Source organism: Amphiprion ocellaris, chromosome 20 (genome assembly GCF_022539595.1).
Source record: "Amphiprion ocellaris isolate individual 3 ecotype Okinawa chromosome 20, ASM2253959v1, whole genome shotgun sequence".
In the NCBI taxonomy this organism is placed as follows: Eukaryota; Metazoa; Chordata; class Actinopteri; family Pomacentridae; genus Amphiprion; species Amphiprion ocellaris.
The window spans coordinates 14,806,708-14,828,212 of NC_072785.1; the positions used below are offsets into that span (position 1 = coordinate 14,806,708).

General features: G+C 40.3%; 3 protein-coding genes across 7 annotated transcripts in view; 2 read left to right on the forward strand and 1 right to left on the reverse strand.

The window, feature by feature from the left end:
- evla (Enah/Vasp-like a) overlaps positions 1 to 9,332 on the forward strand; it is a 40,503-nt gene extending 31,171 nt beyond the window's left edge. For 4 of the 5 annotated variants that reach the window (XM_035943214.2, XM_035943213.2, XM_023298967.3 and 1 more), the window contains 11 exons: positions 1,476 to 1,533; positions 1,840 to 1,901; positions 2,813 to 3,751; positions 5,914 to 6,167; positions 6,321 to 6,436; positions 6,626 to 6,653; positions 7,204 to 7,246; positions 7,370 to 7,430; positions 7,679 to 7,736; positions 7,854 to 7,911; positions 8,140 to 9,332. In XM_035943214.2, the coding sequence (XP_035799107.2) occupies positions 1,476 to 1,533; positions 1,840 to 1,901; positions 2,813 to 3,751; positions 5,914 to 6,167; positions 6,321 to 6,436; positions 6,626 to 6,653; positions 7,204 to 7,246; positions 7,370 to 7,430; positions 7,679 to 7,736; positions 7,854 to 7,911; positions 8,140 to 8,177 (1,715 nt within the window). In that variant the 3' untranslated portion in view covers positions 8,178 to 9,332. The remainder of the gene's footprint in view (positions 1 to 1,475; positions 1,534 to 1,839; positions 1,902 to 2,812; positions 3,752 to 5,913; positions 6,168 to 6,320; positions 6,437 to 6,625; positions 6,654 to 7,203; positions 7,247 to 7,369; positions 7,431 to 7,678; positions 7,737 to 7,853; positions 7,912 to 8,139) is intronic. The other variant, XM_035943217.2, reaches the window with a different exon arrangement.
- Positions 9,333 to 9,797: 465 nt separating this feature from the next.
- On the reverse strand, positions 9,798 to 15,717 carry degs2 (delta(4)-desaturase, sphingolipid 2). The gene is made up of 3 exons (XM_023298970.3): positions 15,559 to 15,717; positions 11,872 to 12,614; positions 9,798 to 11,200 (listed from the first exon to the last, which is right to left on the reverse strand). The coding sequence occupies exons 1-3, from the start codon at positions 15,638 to 15,640 to the stop codon at positions 11,057 to 11,059; spliced, it is 969 nt and encodes a 322-aa protein (XP_023154738.1). The 5' UTR covers positions 15,641 to 15,717; the 3' UTR covers positions 9,798 to 11,056.
- A 1,849-nt stretch (positions 15,718 to 17,566) lies between these two features.
- On the forward strand, positions 17,567 to 21,477 carry yy1a (YY1 transcription factor a). Its single transcript, XM_023298959.3, has 5 exons — positions 17,567 to 18,164; positions 19,527 to 19,677; positions 19,935 to 19,995; positions 20,207 to 20,365; positions 20,612 to 21,477. The coding sequence occupies exons 1-5, from the start codon at positions 17,666 to 17,668 to the stop codon at positions 20,792 to 20,794; spliced, it is 1,053 nt and encodes a 350-aa protein (XP_023154727.1). The 5' UTR covers positions 17,567 to 17,665; the 3' UTR covers positions 20,795 to 21,477.
- Positions 21,478 to 21,505: the final 28 nt, after the last annotated feature.

Consider the following 21,505-nt stretch of genomic DNA (forward strand, 5'->3'; position numbering starts at 1 on the left):
CTTTTCATTTTTTGTTTTTAGATGATTTTGCCTGCGTTTATCCATTTTTTTAAAAAAAACGTTCCACTGCATAAAAGATGTTAACGCATCAGAATCAGTGTTGGTACTAATCATTGATTATCAAAAAAGAAATATCCACGTAGCTATTGACATAATGTAAATAAACTGGCATTTAAAGCGTTAAAATCCTGAAAATGAATGAATATTTGGTCATTATGATCAGGACTGACGCAGATCAAAGAGATAAGTCATTGAAAATGGAAAGTAATATTAGTACATCATGGTTTTTTGGCTTGGTTTCACATGTGGGCATTTTTGTTCTTAAGGACTTCGTTGTAGCCTTTTTTTAAATTGACACCTAAGGGTTAAGTTAACAAAACACTGAAGCAAGCAAGAGTCTGAATAAAGAGGAGACACATTTAACCAGAAACACTTGAGTATGACAATACAGCCGACGCTAATGAAAACCGTCACACTGAATTTGGTTCCAAAACGCATTAATGTTTTGAATGAATCACGTGAAGTTAGAATCAGGATAATCACTCTCAGCCCTCACTGAGCTTCTCAAACCGCCTCATGTTGACTGCCCCCATCGGCCCGCCCGCCTCCCCCATCCTCCAGACACAGCGAACAGAAATATCACTCCATGGGTGATCTTGATGTCACGGTGGGCGTTGAAGTTTAATGACTGGTATTCTGGTGATATGTGATAAGTGCTCTCCCTGATGTTCCCCGTTAATAGCTGCTCCAGAATGAGGCTCCGTCACCCAGTGAGGCAGGAAGGGAGGGAGTGAAGACTGACTGTAGTTGGTCAACTGCTAATCTGAGCCCATCACAAGGCTGTTGACATGTAGACTGGAACTTTGTTAAGCACTGCAAACCTAATAAACCTTCACTGGTGATCTTCCTTTGGGAGAATTTTTATGACTCACCTGCTCAGCTGCTTGTTTTGGTTCAGCTCACATTTGCGTGATATTTTCCTATTATATTTCCATAGTCAACCCTCTTTGGAGTCTTCGCTGCTGCGGTTTACAGTTGAAATTCCTGTGGCTAGCAACATGTTGAGCAAATTGCATTATAAACAGCTTGCAGACCCTCCAGGGCGAAGTCACGGTACCTCACATGATGCCTGCTGTCGACTGTTTATTCAGCCTCTCTTCCTGTATTCACTACTGAGACTGTTTTATGTAAGATCATCATAATTTGTAGGAAGTGTCTCCATATGCAAATGTACACAATTAATCCCACACATGGGGAACATATTTGAAGATTTTAGTGGTAGTTGTACTTAGAGGGGTTTTTATGGGCTTCTGACTGAAAAAAATAAGTGATATTCTCTGTAAAGTATTGTTGTATTTACTGGAATGATTGTAAAAGTAAAGATTTACAGCTAAAAACTGGAGATTATTTGTGTGCACTGATGCTGTTTGTTGTTCTGGTGTGGCTGATTTTTTTTCTCCCTTTGTGTCTTTCAGGTCCAGTTGTTCAGCGCCAAAATGGTCCCTCCTCAGAAGAGAGCGAAGCACAAAGGAGGTACAAGTTCTAATAAGTGCCTGGGGAAAAAAAGAGAAATTTATTGCTTAAAATATAAAATCCCAAGTAAATTAAACCTATTATTTTAGAGTACAGATGATGCCATTCTGTATGCAACTTTAACCGACTTCCCTGTTCTGTCTGTGCCCACTGGTTCGTGCTGAACATGTATATAATTGTGTAAATATCCACCAACGATGTTCTATAACCAGCGATAGAGTCAAACTACCCATTAGGCTTGTTTTATTTAAGCAAGCGACAGAAACCGCAGCTTTTACAGCGCAGTGACATCCTTGCACTTGATAGGATGATGGAGCAACATCAAATGCAGGCGCACAAGGAGAGGGAGCGACGAACGTCAGGATCAGGTGAGGTTTAAACAAACACATCCACACCCAGCTATATAAACACACACTCTTTCTGACACTCTCTCTGTTTCACCCACATACACACTCACAGACTGAATTGAAGGCTGCGTTATGCTCCTAGCTACACAAACATTGTAGACAGAAAACGGTCAACGACAAAAAAAGCCTCGCAGCATTCTCCAACTGTCAATAAACACCCTTATCTGGAGGCAAATGGGTGTCTGCGCTGCTTTCTGTGTTTTTTAATGTGTGTAGTTATGCGTATTGGGTCAGGCAAAGCGCACTTTACTTTCCCAAAGCAAACGGGTGATATCATCCTTAATAAATAGCAGATTCCTTACCCCGATACAGCAGGTCCCTAAACAGGCATCCCCAGTGTGGTTTGTTTTAATGTTTCCCGCCTTAGTTTCAACCACGACTCCCCAGTCTGTATGCCCTTATGCTTTTTTATCCATGCACACATATAAATGTTCAAGTCTGCCCTTTAAATACACATACAGACTTAAACATCCTCCTTTTGTCCCTGGTGTCACTGGCAATATCAGTACCCCTCTGTCCCTGCAACATGCTCTACTGCCATCTCTTTCTTCCAGCTACTGTTGGGGGGAAATGCCATATGCTTTCTGATCATGGCTCAGTCATGTTGCATTCTGCTGCTTGTTCTTTTTATGATATTTTGATTCTTTCTTATTTGCTACTGGCTTCCGTTTTTTGGACTGCTCCTGATTTTCTCATCTTTTACTTGCTTGGTTGCTCAGTTGGTTGCTTTTCATTCTTCTCACGTTTTTCTCTTTTCTGTTTTCCTTTGTTTGTTGCCCTCCTTCGTCCTCCTCTTCGTCTGCATCTCCTCTCTGTCTCTCTCTCTCTTTCTCTCTCTCCTCTCTCTGTCTTTCTCTCTCTGCCCGTCACAGTCGTTTCCACTCTCCAATATAAAGTCTCCACCCCTCCCACCCACCCAGACACTCCTCCCGAGTACAGACAGTACAGAGCTAGCACACTGCCACCCTCCTACGTCCGTGTGGCCTCCTCCTCTCCTCCTTCCTCCGTCTCCATCTCCCCCTCTCAGGAGAAAGAGGTGGGGGCTGCTAGGGACAAGGCCCAGCTCTCCTCCCAGCTCTCCACCTCGCTGGCCTCTGCCTTTTCCCCAGTCCAGGCGGGAGTGACCACCCAGGGCCGACAGGTCCGTCAGATCCCCCTGTCTCCTCCCACAGCAGCCCGCCACCTTCACCTCCAGCAGCAGCAGCAGCAGCAGCAGGACATCATGCTCCCCCCTAAACACGGCACCTGGTCTGCCTCCCACTTGCAAATGTACGCCCAGTTACCCCCCTCCTCGTCCCCTCCTGTAATGATGGCCATGCCGGTGAAGCAGGGTTTGCCCCCACAGCCGGTGCTCCCGGTGGCTCACCCCCTCCCGCCCGTAAGCACTAGGATGAAGCCCCCACCCCTTGATCCTAGTGCTATGGTGGGCCCTCACCAGTACCCCCAGCACCAGCCCCACCCTCACTCTAACGGCCAGCCCGACGATTCCTACTCCCCTCATTCTCAGCATCTGCCGCTCACGCCACAGTACTGCGAGGCCATCCCCCTGCCTCCTCTGATAGGTCAGACAGCCCCAGGCCCCGCCCCCGGCCACCAGCCCCAGTACCCATCCACCTTCCACCCTCAGCAGCATCAGCAACAACAACAGCAGCCACAGCAGCAGCAGCAGCAGCAGGTGTACCACCAGCAGGCCCAGCCCCCCACCACCACCTCTTCTTCCTCCTCCTCCTCGCCCCCCTCTTACAATGACGGGGGTTCGCCCAAGAAGACCCCCTCCCCTGTCCCCCAGCCGGCCTCCATGGCCAGCAGCAGTAAGTATGAGGAGGAGAGAGGAGGAGGTAGTCTCTCAGCAGAGCGATGTTACATGTGTTTGAATGTGGATGTATGTGTTTGCACCACACCTGCATTAGGCAAGAACACGAAAACTGTCAAATGCACAGAACACATGAGCAGGTAAAGCTCATACACACCCATAATCCATCTATTATGGGTGTCTTCTCTCATGTTGTACAATCAGACCACTTCTCAGGACTGCTAGGGTGTGAACATACTCCGCTTAATCCGTCTCACCCTGTCACACCAGTAGGGCGAGATGTACAGTACTGTGCAATCGTTTCAGGCTCTAAACTTAACTTAGTTCACGTCACACAAAAAACAACAAAGTCTTTGTCTTTAATGGCCCCATATGGAGAAAATCCATTTTCATTGTGTTTTGTGGTTATTATAAATGTTGAGTTGTGAAATAAAGCTGTTAAGATATGAAGACTTCATCGCTACTTAGCCTTCCAGCTTTACAAGCAAATAAGAATTTAACCTAGGTACTATTTAAGTAACCAGCTCGGATTATCAATCAGAGACTCAATGACTGTGTTCTTCCTGAAGGGGGTGGAAACAGAAGCTGCTTGTTTGAGCAAAAAGTCCATTTAGACCCAGAGATTATACAGTCATGGTGAAATAAACCATCTTTGTAGGATTTTGAGCTGAAAAATCAAAAGACACACTGTGGATACATGTTTAATTCTGATAAATTTTCTGAAAATGGGCATAATGTAAGACCTTTAAAATTGCACCAGTTCTCCTGAGTGCACTTGAAGGTACTTGGCAGGTAGACTGTTACAAGTATCTTAAAGAACCTGCCACAATATTTCTGTGGATGTAAGCTGTCTCAGTTGCTCATATAAACAGGGCCTAAGAGGACTGATCATCTGTTGTAGGATTCCTTGGTTCACTAAAGATAGTTCTTTACATGTCTGGCTGTATGTTTTGCTTGTTGTCATGCTGCAGAATCAACCAGGTGCCTCTCTGATGATATGATGAATAAGAATACACATTTAAAGTGCCTAAAACCTTTGCACAGTAATGTACAGGGTCAAACAACTGCTATCAGTTACTGGTTTTATGGTGTCGTGTAATTTCCATGACAGTTCCAACGAATTTTAGCCTGGCCAGATGCTGTTTCACCCAAAGTAATAAAAGCCTGTGTGGCTGTGCAGAGCCTTTAAAACAAACAACAGACTGTTTTAGCGGTGTAGAACTAACTGACTTCTTATATGTGTTCTCTTAAATTGTAGCAGGGCAGTAGCCCAAATAACATTAACTAAAACCATTACATTATTTAAGCTTCCCAGTGAGTAATGACAGTGTGACATTATCACAACATGCAAAAAACAGATCCCTGAAGTTAAAGCAGCTATACAGAATTCAGACATCATTAGTCATTACTTACATACAATACAATACAATACACTTTATTTTCCCACCTGAGGAAATTTGTCTTGGACTCAGCAACTGTGCCATAAATGCCTCGACAGCCACAATGACAACAAACAATGCCATCTTAACAATTACAAAACAGTATTGCACATATCCCATGACATTACATATACCACATACATACACCAATGGGGGGAAAAAATCACCAATCTGAGCGTTTCTTTCTGTGACATGTCAAAATGTCTTCAAACAAAAAAAGCTGATGACCATAAAAACACCAGCAGCTGGTAGTTGAATGTTCCAAGTCAGTCACCTGACGTTAACTTGACTTGATCTAAGCTCGATATTAACTGAAAGCTTACTAAATATTAAATACTGACTTTTTTCAGTTTGATATAACAGCCGTTGTGGACTGCTTATCATAAGCAAGTTATCTGGGACTGAAATGATTTAAACCAGTGGATATAGGAAAACTACAAACACTATTTTCTAACCAACTGGGCAAATTTTCATCGGCCGCTTCATTAAATAATGATTTCACCTCACCCCATGAATACTATTTTGAAGCTATTTCCTAAATAATTCCCAGTTGATTAACTAGTACTGCTTGTAGTCTTATACTAAACAGCTTTTAGGTGTTTATTCCATAGTGAACATGTGTATGACACTATTCTTCAGACCTCATATAACCTTCCAAGGGGTAAAAAAGATAAATCAACCCACACAGCCATTGACCAAGCTCTAATTTTGCCCCTCCCAGGCCCCCCTGTCTCTGCAGGTCACCCATCGATGCTTTCTGTGGCGCCTCCTCCAGCTGTAGCTCCAGCACCCATGGCCGGTCCGCCGGCCCCACCACCCCCACCGGGACCACCGCCCCCGATGGCAGTGCCCCCACCCATGCCCCCTCCACTCCCCACTGGTGGAGGGCCTCCCGGGGGCCCGCCTGGGATCCAGCACCAACCCTCAGGACTGGCAGCAGCACTGGCTGGAGCCAAACTACGTAAAGTGCAGAGGGTGAGCCTCCCTGGAGGTGTAGATCCAGTCCCTCTGGTTTTATTAGTAATGATTTGCTGAAGCTGTGTTATTTATATATTATATATTATGTTTAAGGGCTCTAGATCTCTACACAATAGAAAAGTGAAACCCATTTTATGATGTATTCTTCAGGATGAGAGCAGCCCACCGGGTTCTGGTGGGAAAAGTGACTCCAACCGGTCTAGTGGTGGCAGTGGTGGTGGTGGGGAGGGACTGATGCAGGAGATGAATGCCTTACTAGCTCGCAGGTGAAACAGCTACACAAACACCACCATCTTGTCACATCTGTCTGTGATACCACAATTTTATCTTGTCTGCCTGGTACTGCTTTACATGCAAGCAAATGTTTCTCATAACGGAAATAAACTCCTGTACTGATGTTGTATCAGTGTTGCTGAATTAGTACCTCACTGTCATCATTCCCTCCTCTCTTGTAGACGAAAAGCTTCTGAGAAACCGGATGAAGTAAGTCTTGTGCCTTAAAATAGTAGTTTTTGCTTCAAGAAATAAATAAAATGATTAACCTCCTAAGACCCGAGCTTTGGTTGGGCTTCCATTTTAGATCTCTTCAAGTTATTTGGGATAAGGAGTAACCAATAAGTATAATAATGGGATAATATCTAACATCTGATTATTATTTTTATTGTATTTATTATATTCATGCTATATTTATATTAATTATTTTATTGTTGATGTTATTATTATCATTATTAGTGGTAGCATTAGTATTGAAACGAAAAGTAGAGTAGTATAGAAAAGTAATAATGTTCACATATGTGGATGCCAGGAGGGCTAACATTAGACAGAGCTAGGCTAAGCTAAGCTAGCTGACTAGTGACAGTGGCAGTCACAGTGACAGTTTAGTGTAAAGACATAAATGATGTCAATCTTCAAATTTGACTGTTCATATGAAAAATATTTTGAAGTGTTTCTCTAATGTCGTATTTTAAATCATAGAAAAGCTTACCATGACCTTGATTGACTGTTTAATATTAATTTTGTGTCCCTCCTGCAGGATGACTCCAGCGGTCGAGGGCCAGGTCAGCAGAACTCTACAGGTACAGACTATTTAACACGGCCCTATTTTAGTTTTATAAAGCTACAGGTTTTAAGCTATGTTATGGTCTGTATTACTGTGTAGTTGTTTTACTATGTGTAATTTATTCTATATTCCTTGTTAGATGCTATGAAGAAGCCATGGGAACGATCCAACTCTGCAGAGAAGTCCTCACTGGTGTCCAGGTCTGCTGCTGAGACGAGGAGTGAAGGGAGTGTGGTCTGAATGTGAAAAGATACCGAGCCTCTAGCATTAACCACAGAGTTTCATGCAAAAATCTTTTGCACTAGTGCAAGCATTATAGGAACAGAAAATGAATTTGCTCAACAAGAAAAGTATTAACACGACACCTCCTTTTAATGTGTAGTCCAGTATCCTCCACTTAAAAAGGATCCACCTGTGTTTTTATTCACTTTATCCTTTTGTATTTCAGAGTGAGACCCATCGGCAGTGCTAGCGAATCAGACACAGAGTTTGACAGGATGAAACAGGTTGATGTAGTTTTTTTTTACTGTTTTATTACATTAAAGATTTTATGGGTTTTGTACTTTAAACCACCTCTATAGTTGAAAATAAACTCACAAGTGCTTCTCTTTGTTGTTGTGCAGGAAATTCTGGATGAAGTCGTGCGTGAGTTGCATAAGGTCAAAGATGAAATCATTAATGGTAAGCAGTGCAGTGCTTTTAACGTTTCATTGCCCTAACCAGTAACTCGGCCGGTTTAATCTTTAATCTTATTCACCCATTAGTTTTTACAGCTCGCTGCCAGTAATATCTATTCTCCGTTTGAATTTTGCTTGCTGCCGCCATTCAAATGGACAAACTAAATTCCTTTCTGAGCCTTTTTTACTTGAGGAAGCTTCTTTTCCTAAAGGCTGCTTTCTCCTCTTGCAGCCATCAGACAAGAAATCGGCAGAATCAGTACATCCTAATCTCATCTGAGTGTACAGATGGAGGAGAAGGAGGAGAGCGACAGGAGGAGCTGGAGGAGGATGGACATGCAGATGCACAGACACGAGGACCAGGGAATGTTCTCTCAATGTTTCTGTGACCTCGCGATGCCATGATGCAAGTTGCAGAGATGTTGTGCCAACATTTAAGTCTGCTGGACAGCAAATAAAAAATAAAAAAAAAAACAGAAGAAAGAGACAGAGATAAGAGAGCAGGGATTAATGAGAAAGACGAACAGAAGGATGGATAAAGAAGGATTGAAGGACTGACAAACTCAAATGGAGGATGAGAAATGAACTAAAAGATGAAGTGAGGAAAGGACGGACATTTGTTCTGAGTTCGGTGTTGTGGTCCTCTCTGTGCACCTAGACTCAGTCAGCCCAGTGTTGCAACTCTTTGTTTCTCTGTTCAGTCCAAGTCTTAAGAAGAAAATATTTTTGTTTTCTAAGTTTTTACTGTTTTATTATTTAAAAACTGTGGTGATAATGATGATGCTGTTGATGACAATGAGTATTTTATTGATATTATAGAAGGAGAAAGGAATCTTGCACACCATTTATGTCAGCCTTTTATATTTTCTATTATTATTTTTGTTTAGTTTCTCCCTAACTATTTGATGATAACAAGCACAATATGGGCATAATGGTGCTGCAGACTCACCAGCCCACAGCTGGCATATTTAAAAGACTTTTTATGACCTTGCTCATACTGGTGTTGTGTGTCTAACCTTTTCTCTCCAGAGATGATGAAAAACATGTTAATGTTTGAACCGCAATTAGCCACTTCAATTACCTCTTTCCTCCATATCCAAGGCATAACACATTGCAAACGATTTCTTTTTTAGCAGTGAATCACACGAAAAGTCTGCTCTACAACTCCAGTGTGACCGATGTTCCTCTCTTAACTGTTCAGATGTGTGAGATCATTGAAACTTGGGGATCATTCACAAAACAGGCCGATAACTGTAAATGTGCCACCCGGTTTTACCTAGATATAAACCAGTGTAGTATTATCTATTAGTCCTCCTATGCTTTGTGAACCTCCCAAGTATGCATGAAACCCCCCCGTCTCTCTGAATTAGTTTTCTTTTTTATTTGGTTTGAAAAAAAAAACATTAAAAGTAAATATAAACGGTGGTACATTTATTATAGTGGTTTGTTTCTATGAAGGTTCCCCTTCCTATATATGAAATGTTGAACTTGATAATGGTAGCAATGTGAAAAAAATAAAAGGGGGGTTGCTCTGGTAATATGCAAATGTTATCTAGATAAGAATGTGCAGAAGGTGAACGGTAGGCCAATGTGATGGTAGCTACATGTGTCTTTGGAGGAAGGATTTGGATAATTATCAGTTGTTGCATTCTATCCACTCTGTCTGCTCTCAACAACGTTCTGATTTAAAAGCTGGAAGTAAATTCATTCAAACAGAAACACAATTGTCAAATATCTACACAATAACCTGCTATGTGTGTGTGGGGGGGTTTGTTATGTGTGGGAAGGTTAAAGGGTTTTCACCTTGAAGACATATTTTAGTCTTAAATAGAAAAAAAACATGGTCACATCAGGTAAACTAAAAACCAAAAAGACAGGAACACACTCAACCACACTCATATTTTTTATAGCAGTTTCCTCTTATAAAGACTTTATTTATACATCTATATCTATAGTACAGTCATTTAAATAGAAACAATAGAAACGTGACCATGCTTGTCAATCAACACACACAGTGGGTGGACAAAATAAGAGCAACACTGCACAATACAGTAGGCCCGCTTAGTAAAGCTTGAAAAAATGTTGTTCTAAAGTGTTGATTTGTGGTTTGTAGTGGCTTGCCACCACTGCTCCTCTTTGCTCCCCTAATGCTGTTTTGCTGTTGTTGTTATTTCAGAGGCTTAATATGTGATTGCAAGACGTTGCTTCAGGTGCAACACTCCAAAAATAATTCACGTTGCAACCTCATGAAGTCATGAAGAGATAGCAAAACTGGATGAGAAATGGTCAGAAATGCAGATTAAATGGAATATTTCACAAGCATCAGAAATTACAAGCTTTAAAATTAAACGTGCTCATTCAACAACACTAGTGGTCTTAAAACTTCACCAAACATTTAAACCTCATCAGATTTCCTAAAGAGCTACTTTTTTGCATTTTACTGCATTGTTTCTGTTATTTTGTCCGCCCCCTGTAGATGTAATCACACTGTTTACAGCACGATGGAGCTGCATTAAGCAGAATGAGGCATCACTGAAGAAAAGGCTCCTCTTACTGGCAGGTAAGTTTCATTGCTCATTTTCCACCTCAGCACTGTTCCGCATGATGGATGTGAAATTGTATTAGGTAACTGAGAGATGTTGAGTGTTTGGATTCTCACATTTAGAAATGCTTATGAAGCCTGAATACTGTGTACAGGCAGGAAACTGCAGGAGGTAATGACATCTCTGTAAAATCTCGTGAGAATGCCTAGAAATTGTTTCCAGTTACAGAAGAGGAACTAGTAGCTTTCCATCATTATTTTGCCCTTCTCTATGAGGCTGCAAGGAAATGTCATCATTATATCACGACAATGAACCACCTGTTTATAGCAGGAACACAGGCATGAATAAAGGACAGAAAAGCAGAACTATTCAGCTGCTTACACTGAAATTAATCTCTGTAAATGGTGTACTTATGCACTCAAAAAGTGAACATTCATTTACCATGCAGTAACTGGACTGATTAGATGAAGACGTCAAACACTCTACAGTGACAACATCACACTGTGTGGAAAAAGAACTTAAAGAATATGAGGACTTTTCTTTGTAGTAAACGGATATTTAACAAATTCACATTTCTGTTTAGTAGAAAGTATAATTGTTAAAGATCTATTCCTTCTTGCTTAACTTGTACTCCCTTTTGATTCTGGCATAGGGTCCGATGCTGTCGTCAAACACAAAGTCCCATAAAACCCGACTCCAGGAAGTGTGTTGGGGAAGGGAGTCGTAATACTCTGCTGCTATCTCCTTCACCTGCCAACGAGAAAATATGAGGAGGTGAGAGGTTAGAAAACACAAAGAATGTAAATCATAAATCATCATGTCTAAGCTGCAGAAGTGTCAGCAGCACCTCAGGGACTTTGTGGAGTCGCATTGAGGTCTCATTCAAACTAACACTATTTCACTGAGACAATCAGAGACACACATACTGGTAGAAGCAGACATTTCACAGCTTTGCTGAACAGCAGCAGGATAGCACATTGTACTGTATGTTCTTATAAAGGCCTTGTACTTTATCTCAGTACTAACAGGTTTAATGAATGTTTAAGTGAACTCTGACATTTTATTCCAATTCAAACACTGATTTCTCTCCAAAGTTTCATTAGAGTCATTGGAAACTAAAGGTAAGTATCTCACAATGAACCACTTCTCAAGCTAGAGAGGCAGCGGTTAATCATTTACAAAGCCTGTCGTTTCATCTGATAAATATTTTCAGTGGTTCGAAAAAAGGTGACGTGTGGTATTTGCCAATACCGGTTCTATTTAGATTCTGAAAGACAAGAGAGGAACAGTTTATCTGATGTAAGTGGAACTGTGTCGATTTTCTAACACCGGACTAATGACAGCCTCAGAATAAATGACTCAAGTCCAAAGTTCACCTGGTGGAAATTAAATCTTGATTTATACCAGTTATATAGCCTCACCTGAGGTAGTTTACTGCCAGGTATGCTGGGGAAGTCATGGTGCTCCATGTGATACCCGACATTGAAGGTGATCAAGTTCAGTGGTCCATAGTAAGAATAAGTCTCGTGTCCTTTCAGAAACATGTAATGCTCAGCTATGAAATGTCCAGAGATAGGATGTAGTCCCATGCACAAGATAGATCCTGCAATTAGGTAAACAATAGGCTTCAACCCCCACAAATAGTAGATAATTAGATCTACTGTAAGCTGAACTACTGCATTCTGGATCTCCAGCTGACCAACTGGTTTAGGATTGACCACTAATGGACGCAGGGCGTAGAAAAATGGCTGGAGGAAGAGCCAGAGGACCTTCCTAGCAGGGGTGCAGAAAAACCATCCTTCAAAGTCTGTAGGGATGTCAACATCCAGCTGGTCCCCTCCCAGATACCGGTGGTGGTCGACGTGGTACTTCTTAAAGGAGGCAGAGTAGGGCAGTCCGATGGGCAGGTTGGCCCACATGGCAAACCAGCGGTTCCACTTCGCCAGCTTGTTGCCGAAGGCCACATTGTGAGAGATGTCGTGGATAGCCAGAGTCAGGGAGTGGTTGATGCAGCCTCCAAAGGCATAAGCCCAGAAGAAGATCCACTTCCAGGAGAGGTCGCGGACCAGGTAGCAGGCCAGGAGCTGGGTTAGGACCATGCCTGATACCACCCACTTCAACTGGGGGTCTGGACCCATCAGAGACTTGATCTGTGGGTACTTGGCTGAAGAGCGAAGCAGGTAGAAAGAGAGGTGGAAAGGAACAGAGCCAGAGATGAGGACATTGTAGAAAATAAAGGAGGTAAAAGCACAAGAGGAAGAGAATAGGACAAAAAAATATTCATTTAATTTGAAAAAATATATAAGAACGTTGTTTAGGAGGGACTAACTGACTTCCATTTGTTTTATTAGTAGTTGATTAATACATCAGTATATTTGTCCATGAAGAAATGCGTTAATTGATACCAATGCTTTTGTTATGGAAAAATGATAAATAAAGGCTTGAACAAATATATATATATATATATATATATATATATATATATATATATATATATATGTATTTGTTCAAGCCTTGTTTTGTATGTATGATCCCTCCTTTTTTAAAATTAAATCAAGCATCTAATATCAGCTTCATTATCTGAATTCTCATGTAATTCGATTTAAACTGGTTTAGCTTAACAAGATCAAAACCTGTTGATGTACATTTGATCCTGGGTTTGTACAGCAGTTGGGTGTAAAAGACACATCTAGGAGGTGATGGGTTGTTTGACACCACCAAAGTTATAAATTATTAAAGTGTTTTGTTTTAGTTATCCTTTCAAAAGCTTGGTCTTAATTTTTTACTGTTTAACAGTCACTATATACATTATATATATGTTATTTACTCTATGCAGTGTTGCATCACACAACACTTGACTTCCCAAAGAACACAGTGGAGCATGTTGCAAGGAAGCCACCCTTCTCTTGCGATAATCCTGTTGACAAAAGTCATTTATAATTGGCGGAGGTGTTGTTTTGGTGAGGGGAAAAAAACTTGGGGCAACGCCACGGACCTTTTACACTACAACCAATTCGTTAAGACAAACAAGTTCTGATTTGTTACACTAGCCACACCTTATAGCTCCTACTAAGACCTTTAGTGCAAGGAGAGGTTGTGTTGAGTGATAGGTCTACCAAAATTCAGGATCTCAGGGGTGGAGCTGATCACAGCATGCAGACTGCTGCAGGAGCATATCCCAGCATGCATTAAATGACAGTCACTGCATCAGGGGTTGTCACATGCAAATCTGACCTTCTTATTTGCTTTCAGCTTACTTGTGTAATGTCCATGCAAACTGTGCTCACTTTGGTAACCCAGGGATTAAAGACACCATGGCCAGTTTCCAGTGATTTTCCTAAAGTTTGTAGGTCTCCCCTTTACAACCCTCTTTATATTCAGTTAATATTTAGCCAAGAGGAACTCTCTGCTTCTCTACAGCCACTCCTTTTAAAATGATCACATAACATAAGCCTTCATATCATTTTTTAAAAATCTACTGTTCCCTGTGACCTCATCTCTGATCCACTCCTGCTAATGAGAACTATGTTTATGGACTATACATGTGCAGGTGTTGGTGTAACCCGGTCACATGGTGTTAAGTTAAATCAATAACCAGACATCATAAAAAAAACAAACCTGTTCACCACCTTCACAGAAGCAGAGCCTGTTGTAAAGCCATGACTGGATTTCAACTTTGTCCATTGTCAGACAATTTAACAGTGTAAGGTGTCAGGCTCAGATTACAACAGAGAAATGATTAACAGGAGGCTACAAGTCACAACAAAATTTTCTTATCTAACATTCAACCAGGAATATTATTGCAATACTGATATTGCAATGACAGGCATTGATGTCATTTGAACACGCAGGATAATATAAACTTTATGACCTGCAAGTCCACCCTATACCAAAACTCTGCAGACACAGCAAACAATGAGCCATTCAATCTATGAAACCACTTGCCAATCCAAAAATCCCACATGACAAACTAAAATGATGTAATGCACAATGGCCTCTGACACTTACCTCCTCCTGCCTGTCGCCCCGGGGCAGGGTGGAGGATAATTAAAACAAAATGCTTTAATAATCTATAGCTTTGGTGGTGTCAAACATCCCATCACCTCCTTAGATGTGTCTTTCACACCCGAGCAGTCAAGCGACTGCTGTACAAACCCAGGATCAAATATACATCAACAGGTGACGATCTTGTTCACCTAAACAGTTTTCATGCGAATTACAAAACAAATCAGATAACCAAAGATGACTGATACTGATTTTAGATGTGTGATGTAATAAAACAAGGAGGGATCATACACACAAAACAAGAAAAATATTTTGATGCATTAATCAACTGCTAATAAAACAAGTGGTTTGAGGCAGTTTGGTGAATCAAAGGTACTTTTCAGGGCTCCTCCCTGATTCCTGAACTCCTACAAAGCCTGTCTTCTTACTTCATGTGCAGCATTGTGCTGGTCATGAGCAGGGAATGTGTCTTGTTACCTAGCAAGCCTAAAGGCGTTGTCATCTGCACCTGCTACCAATATGCTGTTATTGTCACAAGTTAGAAAAGAAGATAACAGGGAGGCAGGTAGGTTTGCAGGAAAGAACTCATCGCCCTGTGTGAGATTTTGAACCAGATTAAAATCAATATCATATTTAATAGTTACAAAACTGAGTCATACCTTTAAGATCATACCATGAAAGGAAGGAATGGGTAATGAAGTTTGTTTACTGACTTTGCTGCTGAGAGATATTTAATAATTCTTATTGGTGTGCAAAAAATGCATATTAATTATTAGTAATTTAAAATTTTGCAATTTCACAGGGAGTTTTAAATAATATTTACACTCGCTCTGAAAAGAGTTTGTGTAACTTCCATTAATACGTAAGAATTTTAGTGAACAATGTGTCTTAAGTTTCATGACAGTTTCTACGTTTTTCCTGCATCCATTGTGGACAGAGCACGATAGGCAACAGCTAGTAAACAGGTTTAACCGGCTACGCTTTTATAAATAGGGTACACTCAGGGGAATAAACGCTCAATTTTTGATCCCAGCTGACTATCAATGGACCTCCCAGGATTCCTGTGTGATAACAAAGCACGTTAATTTTCGATTCTTTCTCACCTAAAATCTCCTTTCTCCTGGAGGTGTGCGGCTGGTCGGTGTAGACCCATTCAAAGTCGCCTCTTCCACCTGTCTTCCCCATGACTCTCCGGTGTGTGAGAGAGGCAGCAAAGTGGCGCTGCGTGTGTCATCAAACCTGCACGGTATCGGGGCACACCCACTCACACGGGCTGGAAGGTGTGATGTCAAGCTCCGCCCCCCAAAAGACGGAAGAGCCAGGTTTGCACCTGCTGAAATGTAGGCTACCTTCCAATGTATGCTCTGTAATGTGCGGACGTAATGTTGGCTGTGTTTCAGTGCAAGAAAAAAAAACTGTAATGATACTACAATATAGAAAAGGATAGCTGTAAAAAAAAAAAAAAAAACCTTGTCAACACCGTTTTTTTTTTTTAAAGGTTTTCATCAATGTTTATTTAACCTTTAGATGCACGAGATATTGGACCCAACACTCTTCCATAAGTCTCTTGAAAGAGAATATTACACAGAACAGCAATAGAAGAATGTCAACATCCATTTTGTTGACATTTTTCCACTCTTTTCCTGTAGCTGTTGCTGCTCTCCGTCCCTCCAAGTTTGTGCACTGCATCACCTCTTGTATGATATTATGAATGATAAAGAGCTTGGGGTAGTATTACAAATATTACAATTTCTCTAAAAATATAAAAGGTAACTTAAAAATGTAATTGGAATGGTATCAAAAACATACTTTTTGAGGAAGAGCTGGAATATGAAATTATAAAAACTTTTCATTACATATTGCAGGAAAATGACCTCACAGGGTCATTTTTGACCCACTTATGTATCTAAGGGTTAACAGTTTTTAAAAAAAAAAACAAAAAACAAAACTGAGAACGATAAGTGGAATTAGTGACGTCATTGCAGAAATATATGCAGCATATTTTATTTTGCTGAACCCTACATCTATAATAAGTTGGATGTCCTTATAATTTCAAAATGTTGCTGTCCTTCTACACACATTATCCCCAGACAATACATAACATAGCGAACTGTATTCAATAGTATTTTAATTTACAACTATTTGAATACCAATTAATAATTATCAACATTATTCTATAATCAAAAATCCCAAGAATTTTATATATATATATATATATATATATATATATATATATATATATATATATATATATATATACATATATATATACAGACCCTTTCTATATATAAACATCTGCGTTTCAAAGTGTTTATCAGACAAAATCATCACTCTTGCACTTTTCTCTACTTTCTAACATTTTAGACCAAATTGATTCACTGAAAAATGCTCTGCATACTGATTAGTGACAAATAATATTTTTATAGCCTACATGAACCTAATTTGCCTTTCTGTATTACAAGCTCAAATGCTGTAAGAACTCAATTACATTAGCTTGATTTGTCACATACATTCTCGTAGGGGACCACAAATAACCTCCACAATGTTGCTGTCATTCTGCAGATACAACCGTTGATTTGCATTCTTAATTTCAGCTCAGTGAATGATTAGTTGCAACAATTTTGAAAGCAAATTATTATTTAAATTTTTTTAAAGCATAAATGTCTTTTCTTTTTTTTCTGGTTTCAAGTTTGTGAATGGAGACAATTTACTTATTTTCTGTACTAGATATAGTAAATTATATAATACTTTGACACAGCCAGTTCAAAAATATGCATTTTTAATGTTACCTTACTTTTTCTCTATTTTCTGGCATTTTACACCAAATTGATTCGTTGAAAGATTTTCTGCAACCAGTGATTTTTTTTAAAGTACCTTTGTGAAGGATAAATTAAAAAAAATATTCAACGTGTATGACCAAGGACTTTTTTTCCTAGAAATAAGTGATAACACATTCACATTTATTTCAGTGCCTTTGACTATAAGTTAAAAACTAAAGAAATAAGACGCTACAGGTAATTATTTAGTTACACATACCAGGACGTTTAGATTCAAATCACGCGAGATTTCAAAACTGGAGCATTGTGGCGACGAGAGTACACGAGTGTAGAGTTGTTGTCGGAGAGGGAGGAGGAAGGTAGAGAGTAGACAGGAGGGAGGACGAGAGTGCAAAATAATAGCATATAAGTAGGAGGAAATACGAAATTTATCATGGCGTCGGGGGACACCCTGTACATAGAGACGGACGGGTCCGAAATGCCAGCAGAAATAGTGGAGTTGCACGAAATCGAAGTAGAGACAATCGAGACAACAGTTGTTGGAGACGACGGAGAGCACCAGCCGATGATCGCCCTGCAGCCGCTCGACACGGACGATCCCAACTCGATTCATCCGCACCAGGAGGTGATTTTGGTGCAAACGAGGGAAGAGGTGGTGGGCGAGGATGACTCTGAACTGCACACGGATGACGGTTTCGAGGACCAGATCCTCATTCCGGTGCCCGCCGTGGAGGAGGACTATATCGAACAGACTCTGGTTACTGTCGCAGGGAAAAGCTCGTCAACAGGCCGGATGAAGAAGACTGGCAGCGGAAAGAAAGCGGGCAAAAAGAGCTACCTGAGCGGGGGAGAAATGGGCAGAAAATGGGAACAGAAGCAGGTCCAGATAAAGACTTTGGAGGGGGAATTTTCAGTCACTATGTGGGCATCGGGTAAGTTCAGAGTGAATTCCTGCAAGCTGCCCCTCGCTTTGTTCTCAGCGTGTGTGTCCGTGTGACTAGGCCCAGCTGGGGCCTTGTCCTCCGCTAAAGTAGGGACCATTTCCCAACTCTGAGCCACTTAAACTCCATTTGAAATGTTTTTGTTTTTATTGGAAGCCATGTTTTATGTGTCGATGGGCGCCGCCATATTTCCCCGGTCTAGAAAGTATGGCGGCCCGAAAAAATGGCGTTTATTTGGCCGACGAAGATGGCGGCGAGTGTGGGAGCGAGTGCAGCTAACTCCGCTAGGCCGCTGTGGCGCAGTTCAGTTCAGCGATAAGGGTGGAGGTGGTGCCTTCAGGAACCACTCATACTTTACGCTTCTCGGGCTTTAGACTCACGTTTTATGTTTATATGGTTTAATAATTTCAGTATATTCATGCAAACTGGTTTTCGTTTCTAAATGGAGTTGTTGTGTTTTCTAGTGCAGTGCGACAGCCGTGAAAAGTGTAATTTTATTACCGAGGTTTACCGAAATTAACTTCAATCTCAGTGGCTGATTCAATTCTTGCACAGGTTAAAAAGTAACACGTTCAGATGAAGAATTATTGTTTTTACCGTGCATATCAATTTTAATATCAGTAAACTTCGTTTGTTAATATATGAGAAGCCTTTATGTTTGTAAACACTGGAGAGAGTCTTCCATTTCCAATTCAGCCCCGTGAACGCGAACTAGTAACTTGCAGGGAGAAGCTTAAAAGTTTAAAGTACAGTACAATACAATAACTTTATTAATCCCCGAAGGGAAATTCAATAAAGTTTGTATATATTTGCAATATTTTAAGCCCATTTGTTACTTTAGAAGTACATATCATAAGTTGTATATTATAAGCATAATTTGAAATCCTCTGTTCTCTCCAAACCTCTTGCTAAAAAGCACCGTGACACATTTAATGGCAGTGAAAGTTATATATATATATGTGTGTGTGTATGTATATATATGTATGTATATATATGTGTGTGTGTGTGTGTATATATATATATATATATATATATATATATATATATATATATATACATATATAAAATATATAAAATATAAAACTGTCTATAATTTATGATTGATGGTTGCTGCTGTTTATGTGTCGATGCAACTTTAAACTTTGAGCTGGGCAGTTTTGTTACATCACAAAAATGAGCTCTCCAGCCACAACCAGACAGAGTGTCTGTCCTACTGTTCTGTTCATCAGCGTGAGGGAGTTTAGGGGATTTTAGATAATGGTTTAGCAATTACATCTGTAATTGTTTCCTTCCACATTTCTTTTTTTCTGGTAATGCTGTTGTTATTGATTGCTCTGTCTTTCTCTAATTTAGATGACAAGAAGGACATAGACCATGAGGAGCAAATCACAGGAGAAAATTCACCTCCAGATTATTCTGAATACATGACAGGGAAGAAGCTTCCTCCAGGAGGCATCCCAGGCATCGACTTGTCAGACCCTAAACAGCTGGCAGAGTTTGCACGGTGAGTGATAATGTTCTCACAGGGTAAATTATTTGTTCAAACACCAGTTCTTTAAATAAAAATGTGTTTTCTTCACTAAAAGCTAGTAAAAAAAAGTAATATTCAAAGTACAAAAGAAGTATTCTAAAAGATATTAAAATGATAGTATATAACTGCTATTTTTTATTAAAGAAATGGTAGTGTTTGTATGATGATATCAGGTGAATATCATCTATTGTAAACAATTCATGATGTGATCACTTTACTTTCTGTTGCAGAATGAAGCCAAGAAAAGTAAAAGAAGATGATGCGCCTAGGACGATAGCCTGTCCACATAAAGTGAGTGTGGTGTTCAGTTTACTTTATTAGTGTATACAGTGGCATTTAAAAACTTACTGTTAAATTCACAAAAAATACTTTGTTACTGATATTATCTTCCACAGAATAGGGGTGGTTGTTGAAACGCTATGAGAAGTATTAACTTGATTGTAAACCCACACTGTTAGTATTTCTGAAGAGATTAGCTTCATTGTGTTCCTCTCCCCCTCAGGGATGTACCAAGATGTTCAGGGACAACTCGGCCATGAGAAAACATTTGCATACCCACGGGCCTCGCGTGCACGTCTGCGCAGAGTGTGGTAAAGCATTTGTGGAGAGTTCAAAACTGAAGAGACATCAACTTGTACACACAGGAGAGAAACCCTTCCAGGTGAGTTCATTTCTGCATATCGTGCTTGTTATCTGTATTCTGTTACAGCTGTATATTTTTATTTTTTCTTAAGTGGTACAAAAAGAAAAATGCAAATACATAGTGTACTATACATTTTACTCAACTTACTTTGTGTCAGTTATACTCAAATTTTGTCATCTCAAATGCTGATCATTGAAAAATGACATCACTTATTTGTGAAAGTTGAAACACAGCAGCATTAATTGAGCCTCTCTCCTTTTCTAGTGCACATTTGAGGGCTGTGGCAAACGATTCTCTCTGGACTTTAACTTACGCACACATGTGCGTATTCACACTGGAGACCGCCCATATGTGTGTCCCTTTGATGGCTGCAACAAAAAATTTGCCCAGTCAACCAACCTGAAGTCTCACATCCTCACACACGCCAAAGCCAAAAACAACCAGTGAAACAGCCTTGAACCAGGCTAATGGCAACAATGTGAACGTACACTGGAGGATTTGACCTGTATCTCTGCTCCTTGACAAACTAATGTTCCATGGCCTGCTTTGTTGTGAGAAATGAAGTCCCTTTGTATTGCTAGATGAAAGGTTTAAAGAGAAATTACCTTTTTTGCGAACTTTTTGATATACACATGGAGGTTTGAACAAGGAACTTGTGAGAACCCTGACACCCCTCAGGCCTCCTACCCTACTTTGGCTCTACCCGGATGGAACAATTTACGGTTTCTTCTTGTGAAGACGTTAATTCATGGATCTGCACGTAAAAACTTATTTATACCTTAACACAGCCCGTTCAAAAGTTTTTGCAATATCCGTCAAATTTGCATTGATCCTCAGCAATGACACCTTTTCAATTTTGTACTTTTCCCCAAGTGTGCATATTGTACACTGTTTGACATAAGCTCTGTGGTAACGTATGTAGTGAGATTGTCCCCGTAGCTCTTCTTGGAAGAGGTTTCACAGTTTGTTTTACCTCCCCTGTTTCTCCTTCATGTGAGTGTGTTTCAGGAGGAGATCAGGTGGTCTTTGCATATTTTCATTTTCTACAACGCAATATCTGAATCTTGTAGATAATAGCCATATGATTTTCAATAGTGATCACTGATTAAAAATGTTTTTCCCCCCTTGCACTACCAATACAACAAAGTGTCATTTGTC